Raw genomic sequence first — 12,578 nt, forward strand, 5'->3', positions numbered from 1 at the left:
GTGCAATTGCGACTTTAGGAGGACAGGAACCCTAAACCCATTGAAACACATTGAAACTAAACCTGTCACATGCCTGGATGAACAGGTTAGTCAAATCACAAGGAGAGGCACTGCAAGAACAGTCCACTCAGCCATCCTCACAAGAGGGTAAAAATTCCATTTGTGTATTTACTAATTAAAAGAAGCCTGAGCTTGTGCAGGAGCCACTGATATTTTTTACTGCATGCTGAAAATGAAGACCAATGTGAATATGAAAAAACTTGATTTGGTTTCAACCAGCACAGGATGAAGGAGGACTGACAGCATAAGGATGTTGTCACAGCCTGAGCCTACCAAACCTAGTTTGACTTAAGAGTCCTGAAAATGTCCCAACAAGTATCATATGCATTGATTAGGTCATATTAACTGTGAACCATATAGTGAGCAATCTAAGTAAACTTATGTTGTGATAGGTCATGGAGAGCCAGTACAGAAGGGAGAAACAAAAGAGAAGATCTAGAGAAACTAAAAGTGAAAAACATTGAGGCCAGGTTGGATTGTAGGAGATATGCGGCTCACTGCGTTAGGGTGTTTTTACTGGATTCTGTAGAGCGAGGGTTTGTGAGTGTAAGGGTACAGTAAAATTAATTATATTACAGGCTGATCTCTACAAGTAGCACCTCATGTAGATGTATCCCTGAACTAATGTCAATAATGATATCATTAGTAATTATTATATATACCTGAGAAATATTCAGAAGAGTTTACCAATATGAACAATACTTTTATTAGTGACCTGAATCATAATTGAAACTGTTCTAAGAATTTTAGCCAGGACAGTGAACATACATATTTAAGAAATATATTTGAAACATTTGGTCATTCCTTGTGAATATATTTTGAAAAAGTAAACTATCTTAATCCTGTTCTCTTAATCACAGACCACAAATGAATTATTTCTTTAACTGCTAGGGTCATATGAAACATACAGAGGCCAATTGACAGACTTTTTATCTGATTACTCAACTCTTACACTGAGACTAAAAATAATGGACCTCATGTTGGAAATTGACCTTTTTTGCAGGGTTACCCCAAACATTTTCCCTTCTTCCTCCTCTTCTTCTAACCTTCTTTTTGTTGGCCTTAGGATGGTAAACACTTTGCCACTGCTGACCAGTGGTAACGTCCATGAGCTACCTCCTCCTAAACTTGATGACATTGATGAATACCTATTTGGCACATCTGAATTACTAGTACAACTCTTGTAAAGTGGTATACCATACACCAAACAATCTCTTTCAAATGCTACTAGTGGGCTTGTTGCACTGATAGTGCCACTCACCTAAGTAGCCTTTCAAACCTGTCTCAGACCTGTCATTGGAGGGCCTGTGTTTGAAGTTTACTGTCACTTTGACTTGGCATGTTCTACTTGCCAAGCATTAAACTCTCCTTTTATTACATATGTCACCTCTAAGGTGGGCTCTAAGTAACCATAAGGGAAGGATGCTATGTAAGTTAAAGGTAGGAGAAGTATCTTTTTGTTTTACATGTCCTGGGAGTGAATTTTTCACTGCTGTGAGGGCTACTCCCCTCATAGGCTAGCATTGGGAATTCCTTAACATACGTCTAACATGCAATTCCTGATCAGAAAGGAGCAGCTTTGTCATGTTTCATATCCTTGGATTGTAATGATAAATCCACTTTACTGGTCAAGTCGGACTTAACATTACTATTTTAGAAATGCCACTTTTAGAAAGTGGGCATTTCTCTGTATTTACTGCTCTGTATGCCTGACAGCCAGCCTCCAATACACGTTTGGGGTGGGCTAGGTGATAGCTACATTTGTGCATTCCCTTCAGACCGCCACAACACAGAACACTCAACTGCATCTGCATTCATCTGGATACTGATGGGTCTTCCTGGGCAGGAGGGGCTCACACTTACACTTCAAAGGGTATTGACCAGACCCCACACAAAGGACTGATTACCATCCATAGATAGACTGGCAGCAGGACTGGGTTGTAAGGGATCTTTATGCACTTCAACAGAGAGATCCTTTGACGTCATCCTCACATCAAAGACACATTTGGGTATAAATACTGGGTCTCTGACTCTCCAAAATCAGACACTTCTTGATCTTAAACTGAACCTCTGTCAGAAGGACTGCTGTGCTGTTTAAAGAACTCAACTGGACTCCTTTTCTAGAAGGACTGCTTTTCTGCTTATTTCCCTGCTGCCTGCTGCTCCCTGACTCTGCTGGAAGGACTCTGGCTTCCTTCCAAGTGGCCTCCAAGAGCTTGCTGGATTGCCTCCTGTTGTCTGAAGTCTCAGTGACACAAAAGACTTCCCACATTTCTGCTGGTACTGATGGACTCTGCCTTGTCTGAGTCCTACCCTTCTCTGAGGTGCCACCTATGAGCTCTGGGCCTCAGAAGTGGGTTCTGCAGCTAATTTCTGCAAAAACTGATGAATCGCATCAACTGCAGGAGAAATTCCGTTGCATCATTCTTTGACAACGACGCAGAGGCTGCTCAATGACAGCGGATTCACACCCTGCACAGCTCGATGACGACACATTGCATTCATTTCAATAGAGTTCAGTGCCGAGGTGGGACCTGACTGCGAGGCTCGGCAACGTCGCATCTACTCAACTGCCCAGATCTGAACCAATGCATTGTGCCCTCGACATCTACACTTTGCTCCATCAAAAGTACTTTTACAGTGGACCCTGCATGGGTACCCCCCATTGGGTCGACCTGATCTTTGGATTTGCACCAGTCTTTCGTGACCTGAAGTAACCTTTTGACCGCTAGGGACTTCTCAGCTACTACTGATTGGATTTTTGTTATTTTGTTATTTTGTTTTTGTTTTATTCAGATAAATATTCTCTATTTTTCTGAACCTGTATGGAGTCTTTTTGTGATGTTTTCTTTGTTTTGCTAAGTGTGTGTGTTGCACAAATAGTTTACACACTGTCTCTTTTGATAAGCCTTACTGCCCTGTGCCAAGCTAACAGAGGTCTTGACAGGAAAAGTAACACAATTGCAAAGAAAAAAGATTATGTTGCTAAGGCAAATTCTTCAATTGGAATGAAGATTAAACAAGGTACAGCAGAAACTGAACTAATAGCTAATCAAGTATTTGACACTGAAACTAATTTGACACTACATGATAATGAAAAAACCAATTATGCCTGCATCCATTCTGACAAGATCAAATATAGTTCAGTGAAATAAATGACAAACGTCACTTATATGGAAACTGAGGGCCATTTTTATGGCCTGGTTTGCATGGCTCTTGCACCACGCAATGAGCAAAGCAAACCTTAAGTGAGATTTATGAAGGCATGCAAGGCTACCTTGAGTAAAGTAACACAATGCAAATCGCTACGTTACATTACTCTGCACCAGGGAGATGTTTACATGGGTGTTGGGTGGGTGTTCCCACGCAACATTCATGAATTTTGATGCATTTCTAGATTGATGAGAACTTATAAACCTGAGGACGCACCAAAAAGATACACCACCCCAGACGAGGCATAATGAGGAGAAATATGTTTATTTCTCCTTGTTTTTTCCTCTTTCTATGTGTCTGCATCCTGCTGTACACATAGAAAGAGAAAAACGCCTCTCAGGATTGTTTTTGTGCAGGAAGATGTCCCTTCCTGCACACAAATAATCCTGCATGCAACACAGGCACCCTTGCACCATTATGCAAGGGTACCTGCAATGGAAGTACGTTGGGAAAAGGGTGCCAGCACAGAGGGAAAGGATAGGAATACGCCATATTGGATAAAAACAGCACATTCCTGCCCTTTCCCTGTGACTCAGGGAGCGAACATGGTGACTTGCTGTGCTGACTGTGCCACAAAGCTCATACATATGGCCCTTAGTGCTGAAAGTAAGTGCAAACACTTGAATTGTATTTTTAATGTTGTAAGGCAAGGTAACTCACAAGGCATTGCCAAAATTGTGGAATAGTAATTTATTGATAATAAAATATCAGATTTCTGGAAACAGAAGTGATGAATCAAAGGCATCTGAAATAAATAATATTAATACCTCCTTCTACAAGATACAGGAAAGAGCTGTCAACGTTAATTCTAGACATAATTAAAAATGGTTTGAAACTTAATGTTTGCAGTGCAATTTTTTTAAAGCACAGAATTAAATTAATTTTCAAAACGTTAAAGTGCAGGTTGTGTATGAATATTTTTATCATTGTTATTATTTTCTTTTGGATTCATTTGCAACAGATATTTCTGTAACTCGTATATGAAAAGAAACCTGTGAAGATGTTATGCTAGTAACATTTTCTTGATGAAATTTGTATTCACATTGTATCAATGAATTGTATTGTGATTTGTTTTCTGGATGCATATTTGAATGATGTTTCTATGGTTCTGTGATTGAACCACAATAAGTAAGTAATAGATTGAATGATTGTAGGTATGAATTGTAGGTGTATGAATATAAGATAAGGCAGGCATATTTCGAGTTGCCCAGGAAATAAGACGTCTCTGGATGATGCACTACCCCCTGCAGGTTTGAAGTGATCTAATTGAATTTAATTTAGCTTATGCATTACAGAAATTTCCACCAACCCCTTATTCATCAGTACAATTACATAACAGTATTTGTGAGAAATGAAAGATGAATGTATTCTCCGTTTGTTTTATTGAATAACTCATTCTTAATTATGAAATGCTGCTCTCATTAGTCAATATACTAAAATGGACATACTTGCGAAAACATAGTTCTATTTTACCAGTGAATTAGGACCCTTCCCAAGGCCTGATATTTCAAGAGAGTTTTTTGAGGTGATCGTGTATATATTGTACAAACAGCCATTTGACTATGTGGGAAGAGCCGCAAGAAAGCTCCATGTCTATTGGCATACACACCAGCTACATTACCTTGAGTAATAGTTTCTGCAATACAACCATCTTGTAGGAATTCTAAATACATTAACATCTCTAGGTAATCGAAACTATAGACCATAATTTGGAGAAAAGCTGCAAAGTATAACCCACAGAACAGTAGCAGTCAAGTTGTAACTCTCTGCCAGTCTCTGAAATACCTCTGTCATTGACCTCCCCACGAATTGTTTTCAGGTGAGCTATCCACAATTTAAATATTTTATATCAAAATTCTACATTATAGCGTATTGTTAGACTGAAAACAAAGTTGAATAGGGAACTTGTTTAACCAATAGGAGGTAGTACTGTGGAGATTATATAATCCTTATGAACAGGGAGACATTGTCTGATATAGCAAAACTGACTGTTCACCCTTTTCCTTAAAGATTACTATACTACTTCTAAACGCTGTCATTTTTCTCCTATCAATCTGAATCATGTCCATGATATGAAAGTTATTGAGGTTATGCCATCCGTCTGCTTTATTGCTCCATACAAAGACTCCTTACATAATGCCTATATCGATATCATAAAACTGAAGATAAATTATGAATATATCAAGTCTACGTTACCACATAGTAGACTTCCTGGAAATGCAGAATAGACAGCAATGCTCTGGACTTTGAAGAATTAACAAATAATTGAATAAAATGTAGGCATGGGTAGAATTGAAAGTACCCAGCCATCATTCCCATCAATCTCTTACCACACCACCTTCCCCATACAATAAATTAAAATAAAACAGATAATGAGAAAACTAAATAGGCACTCTGACAGAATGGGTACAAAACATCCTGATGTCATGACACACTTGCGCCTCGACACCTAGCATCATCATTAAGCTAACCCCGAGAAAAGGAAGGTAAAACACCCACCAAGAGGTTTTTCATCAGAAAACTCTGACAGTGTCACCACAACCTCTGACCTTAATGAATGTCCAATCCAAGTAGACCAATCAAATTCCAAACTACCAACTAAACTTGTGTGCTCGCTTATAATCACCAGTTCCTCCATCACACAAACCAAATGCCCCATCAACATTTACCTTGCAGCAACATTCGATTTTCGAGACCTTAACGGAAACCTACATCATGATGTCTCTTACCGTACCTTTAAATGCTTGTTAACCAAAACCCAAACACCATCATTCAACTCAATGTGCTTTGCACCTTTCTTCCCTTTAAAATACAACTTCTGCGCAGCTTACTGCTTCTAAACAATCTTGTGCACCATATTGCTAACTTTCTCCTCGTAAACAAGACAAAAAGCTGTTTGGGTTTCTTTCAACCACTCAGGTCAAACTTTAGTCTTCGGATCCCTACCTCACAACTAACAAATCAGAGATACTCTTGTTGTACTCCGAGGAGTGACCACATAGTTCCACAGCTTGTATATCAAATACTCTCCCATATTTAGCAGATCAGTCAAAGCAGTTTGTGCACCCTTAAAAAAAGTGGTTGGCCAACTGCAGAACTCTAGGCAGAGTCCTTTCAGCAGAGTCAGGGCACAGTAGACAGCAGAGCAAATAGAAGGGCAGCAGTCCTTCCAGCAAAGCATTTCAGATGATTCCTTTGGCAGCAAGGCAGTCCCTCTGACAGAGTCCAGTTGTAGATCCAGAAGTGTCTAATAATCGAGGGTCACAGACCCAGTATATATACACCCAGAAATGCCTTTGAAGTAGGGGAAACTTCAAAGAGTGGTTTTGAAGTGCCCAAGGTCTCCTTTCAAACCAGCCCTGTCCGTCAGGATTCCTGTAGGGGTTATAAGTCCTTTGTGTGGGGCCAGGCCACTGGCAATTGAAGTGTAAGTGAGAGCCCCTCCACCCTTCCTGCCGAGGGAGACCCATTCAGTATGCAGATGAATGCAGATGTGACTGAGTGTCCTGTGTTTATGGCTGTCTGGATGGAATACACAAGGGGAGCTGTCAACCAGCACAGCCCAGACTTGGATTGGAGACAGTCTGTAAGGCACAGAAGGCGGTAAGTGTAGAGAAATGGCCACTTCCTAAGAGTGGCATTTATAAAATAGTAATCTTAAATCCAACTTCGCCAGTAACCAGGATTTTATATTACCATTCTGGACATACTAAACATGACAGGGATACTCCTTTCAGATCAGAATCTTCCACTTAAAAGTATATAATGTCATTTCTAATGCTGGCCTGTGAGAAGAGCAGGCTTCACTGTAGTGAAAAACGACTTGGTGAGTTTTTCCTTACCAGAACATGTAAACCACATACGTACATGTCCTGCCTTTTATTTATATTGCACCCTGACCTGTGGGATACCTAGGGACTACCTTAGGGGTGAGTTATATGTAGAAAAAGGGGAGTTTAAGGATTGGCAAGTAGTTTTAAATGTCAAGTTGAAGTGGCAGTGAAACCGCGCACACATTCCTGGCAATGGCAGACCCGAGACATGATTAAGGGGATATGTATGTGGGTAGCACAATCAGTGATTTAGGCCCACTAGTAGCATTTAATTTACAGGCCCTAGGCACCTCTGATACACTTTACTAGGGACTTACAGGTAAATTAAATATGCCAATTATGTAGGAGCCAATGTTACCATGTTTAGAAGAGAGAGCACAAGAACTTTAGCACTGGTCAGTGGTAGTAAATGGGGCAGCGTCCTTAAACTAGCAAAAACAGCGGCAGAAAAATGGAGGGAGGCAGGCAAAAAGTTGGGAGATGACCACCATAAGGCTGTCAGGTCCAACAGCAGGGAAGTGCTCCCAAGTTTAGGTGGAGAGTAGCTCCTTTATAAGGAGCACCCTACAACACCACTGACACTCTCATTCTGCTCACTTCAAACATCTGTTTCTCCAGCAGATTTTAAGCATAGCATTAACACAGTGCCATCTACGCTGAACTACAGTGACAATGCCTTTTGCCATTTTTACAGCAAAGTCTTTAAGCATAGGAATAAGAAGTGCCATCCATGCCGAGCTGAAGAATGACAAAAGCCTTTTACCACTCCAAGTACAGTATAACAGCTTACTTTTCGATGTGTTTAATTTTTCACTGGCAATTTTACTTTTATTATTCATGTTTAAAACACCCTAGCCCTCATATCGCAGCGCAACACACCAAGGATTTAAGCAGTTTGTGGGAAGAGTGATGGTGTCATCATGTATTATACCTCAGTGAATATTATCTCGGAATTCCATGGCCTTCAAAAGAATTCTGCCTTTGTCCATTTTCCTCTGTATGGCCCTGGAACTCTGCAGTACCTCACCCTTCTTCCCCCAATGGCATGTATTGCTTCTTTTAAATTCTCACCAATGGCACATGCTATGATCTGTATGTGACATAGTTGAATCTTAGCAAGGTCAGGTTAATGTTCCATCTTTCTGAGTTGGTTTTATTGAGTACCATTACATTTAGCATTAATAACTCCTTTAGTTTTCAGTGGTTGAGAGTGGCCCAAATGTGGAATACAAATCATATAAAAAAATTACTATTAAGTGGAAACTCCCCGCATTTGTTTAGGATTTGGATACCAGTTGTGTCTATTGGTGGCACTTAATATTTATTTGAATCCAGGATGCAGCCAGGTCAGCCCACCATTTTCCATCCTTGAATAGGTACAGGGTGGATCTGAGACCTTTACTAAAGGATTTGAAGTCTTTGGCTTTGACTGCAACACGCTCGCTAGACCATGTGCTGTCTGATTATGGGTTGAGAGCACCAGTAACAGAGAAGGTCCCTGTGGCTTAAATTTCTAGTTTGCTCCATCATTATTAATTTTAAGTAGTGCCATATTTTTACAATATTTACCCTTACATTATTCTTTTTTAGGACTTTCATATGTTTGTGTTCATATATTTTATGTCTCTGATACATCAAAGAACAAGTGGCTAAATAATAAAAAATAAAAAATGACTGGACTTTTCAAGAGATATACAGTATTGGACTGGCCTTGAAAGTTGGCACTCCGGCACTGCCAGTAAGGCCAAATGCCTTAGTGTGAGCCATTTTCTTTGATCCAGTGAACCATCACAGAACCAAAAAACAGCCCACATACTGGCCCCTTTAAGCTAACCCATTGAGCAGTGCCAGAGTACCCGAATGCCCGACAGGCCAGTCTGGCATTCGAGTTAGATATACAGCAAGCCAGCCTCCCAGGAGACCTCTCAGAAATCTGATTTCTAAAGGCCTCATATACAGGTGAGCAGTGGGCATCTTCAAAAAAATATGCAGAGGCCCCTTCCACCTGCTTCTATGTTCAGCCTTATTTACAGCCCCTGTTGGCACTACTGTCAATTTATTTGTGGCATGCAAGCTCTGAAGCATTAAAAGGTTTGACCTACTTAGAGTGATACTACCAAGGCTGTTTTTCCCTACCCGACGGACTGCAGGGGCCTGCTTTATACCCCTCAATGTCGGATTGTGATGATATACCCAAACAAACAACACAACGCTAGAAGTGGAATCATTTATACTACACATCCATAAAATGAGACCCATCTGAAAACTTTATAATTTAACATAAACAACTTTTCACTATACGTGGAGCTAAAAATGTAAAGACCCATCTCAGTCTGAATAAACACAAGCTAATTCAAACTTTTTAATTTCCATTAACAACCAAACATACCACGTGCTTTCCCAGGGCACACATGGCAGCCAGGGCTCAGTTCAAGGCGAAACTCAAGAGAAAGACAATTGTGCGAAAGACTGCAGAGGTTGAATGAAGAGGGCAATTGCGAAGACGGGCTCCAGTTGCAACATGCTCTTAGAGTAGCTTTCCACATTTGAATCCAACATTCATTTAAGGTATTTTCAGTGCTGATGTCAGTAAGGCAGCTCCAAACAGTGGCATTGCAAAGGAATCCAGAGCCCTAATACAAACAAGGAAAATGGGACCCTAATCTCCTGGTGTGATAGTAAGAGACAGGTACAACTGGGGTACGGAGGGTTAATTAGACTACCTAGCCCCAGTACCTCTGCCCCTACCGAACTATTGATACATATGTCCTAGGCTACAATTATGCTCTAGCTCTAACATTTTCAAGTATGAAATGTCTATCTCAATGAGACTTTGCAATGTATCCTATTGGATGAAACATACCAGGGGAAGGTGGTGTACATTTGTTTTCTAAATCTATCATAGCTGCCCGCCTGAATGACCACTTGTTTAGGTTTGGCATTAGCCCACACCTTTTGATTTCACTAACATAATATGCATAATATTTTCATTTAATGGGGCTTTCGGTCAGCTCTCTTCCTCCATTGGTCTGTTTTGTCATTCACATTTTGCTTCCTCTCATTAAGGCATACAGCGTGGGGCAATGGGTCAGCCTAAATCAGCCACTGGCTAACTTCACTTTGAGTGACTGCATTTTACTCTTTCACACAGAGGACATCCGCTCCTAATATAGTTCCCTTTAGTCCCAGTATTTTTCTTTTCCCTTTATTATTACGTTAGTGTTGCCTTTGTGATAGGACATCTTTTACAGCTCTTGGTGTGAACACAAAGCACAGCACATTCCAGATTTATCATTTTCTGTCTCCAGCTAATGCTGTATAGTACCCTTTGTTTATCTGACTGCTGCCAATTCACAGCCTACCAGAGTGCGTCCATTAGAAACCGTTCTTTATACATTTATCTTCATTTTAGCATGCAAGCGATGAAGTGCATGTATAACTCTACTCCTGTGTGTCATGCTGGTATGTATTTTAATTGAGGGCTACAGTTATACTTGTAAATCAAGTTGAGTCTGTACGTCCTGCTTGCATGGTTTTCAAACTTACTTTCAGTGCTCACATATGTTGTGTACATATAGACATTTAATTATTATCTTACTAATTTAAGCTGTGCATTTTATCTATCTACAAAACCCACATCACACCACACCTCACGAAGCTCCATTGGCTCCCGATATACAAATGTGCTTGTTTCAAACTCCTCATACACGCATTCAGAGCACTGCAAAACTTAGGCTTCACCTACCTGAATAGTTGCAGCTCCTGCCACCAACCACCCAGATACCTCTGCTCTAGAGGACTCCTAATGCCACATCTCATGCACACTCACCCAGATCAGGACGGGTGTTCTCTTACATGACTCTTAAAGTGTGGAGTATCCTCCCACTGCATATCAGGGCCTCCTTCTCCGTCCTTGCACTTCGCAAGAAGCTGAAGACCTGGCTTTTCAATTAACTAAGCTACCATAGGCAGGGATAGGCTCAAATACAGCTAAGCACCAGGATACCCTCACGGGTGATAGTGGTCTTTACAAAGATACATAGCATTATTTTTAAACAATATCTTTAAGCTAGATAGATAGATGAGCTTTCTTATTGCTGAGGGCTATAATATCCACATGCTTATATATAAACACTGCACTATTGAAGTGTGGTTTACACCTTTACCTGTCTAGCCTCAACCCACAACCACTTCCCACCACATCCTAGCCCCCTTTCTACAGCTCCTTCCCCTTAACTAAGACCTGCAATTATAGATCTGTACAATTCTTTGCCGCAAATAGTCAAATTCCACAGGCCAGTCCCTGAGACAATATTTCTGATAGAAGTTTTTCCAGCCCAATAGGTTCGTTGTTTGAAAATCACAAACGTGTCAACCTGTTGAGTGAGATTTGTGTGTTCATGTAATTCCAGACCTAGAGCGGAAGAAGAATGGTTAAATTGAATTATTACAACTGGGCACCTACCAAACACTGTTGTGCACTTATTACACTTACTTGAATGGAGTAGGCTACAGTTCCCCAGGCAAAGTGACAAGGAAATGTCCCATTCATAGGCTGAATTTCAGGCAGTGGAGGAAATCCGTTCTTTTCTATGAGCTTTTGATAGAACAGTGCTGACGACTTTGGCTGCAGCTTCTTGCTGTGCTTCGTGAAATCAACATAATACAGCCCGCGTCTAATATTGTATCCTCTGTGCCATTCAAAGCCATCCATGAGAGACCAGACAGTGTAGCCAATCACGTTGACTTTGTCGTATTTTATAGCTGAGTAGAGAAGGATTACAATTACAATCATGTTTTATAACAAAAATACAAAACTGGAAGTGTTGGAAAAACATGACAGAAAGAAAGGGACAAGGGACAAATATTACCCATACAGGAATACATTTATCCTTTTGCTTCTGGATGTGTAAACTGAGAAAACCTAAATTCAAATCTATTTAGTGACTCAGTTAAGAGTCATACAATAACCGTAGAATGTTTTAATATAGTGTTGCAGCGGATATGCTAATATAAGAATATTCTAATCATTTGCGTATACATACTAATGAGAAAATTTACAATTTAAGCTAGTAATTGAAAATAACGTGTAATGTGCAAAATGTGCCCACGGGGAGGGGTCACCATGAGTGTTAACATTACTAAAGTAATGTGGAATTTATAAACATTTTGTATTAATATGTTATAATTAATGATATAGACTTATGTTATGATGCTTCGTGTTCTTAACTTAGCCAAACCAGAGGTCTGGTCGGCGCTGGGCCTTGCTGGCTTACAACATGGAGACGCAATGAGCTGCCAAGGACTGGAACTGGAGAAAAGGACCTTGAACTGTACAGAGTTCAGTGACGAGCTCTGCTAGAGAAATCTGCAAACTCACCAGCGGACAGGAGACGATCAGAACAAATTGATACAATTATGCGTAGAGTAGGCTAAATGTGCTTTCCCAGGAGTTGAACAATGGAGCTACTG

The 12,578-nt window shown here is 40.4% G+C and overlaps 1 protein-coding gene across 1 annotated transcript in view; it reads right to left on the reverse strand.

Annotated features, from left to right (window-relative positions):
* Positions 1–12,578, reverse strand: part of KL (klotho) — a 308,577-nt gene that overhangs the window by 52,458 nt on the left and 243,541 nt on the right. Inside the window, exon 3 of the mRNA XM_069205555.1 lies at positions 11,602–11,870. Coding sequence (XP_069061656.1) covers positions 11,602–11,870 — 269 coding nt within the window. The remainder of the gene's footprint in view (positions 1–11,601; positions 11,871–12,578) is intronic.

Source organism: Pleurodeles waltl, chromosome 8 (assembly GCF_031143425.1).
Source record: "Pleurodeles waltl isolate 20211129_DDA chromosome 8, aPleWal1.hap1.20221129, whole genome shotgun sequence".
Lineage (NCBI taxonomy): Eukaryota > Metazoa > Chordata > Amphibia > Caudata > Salamandridae > Pleurodeles > Pleurodeles waltl.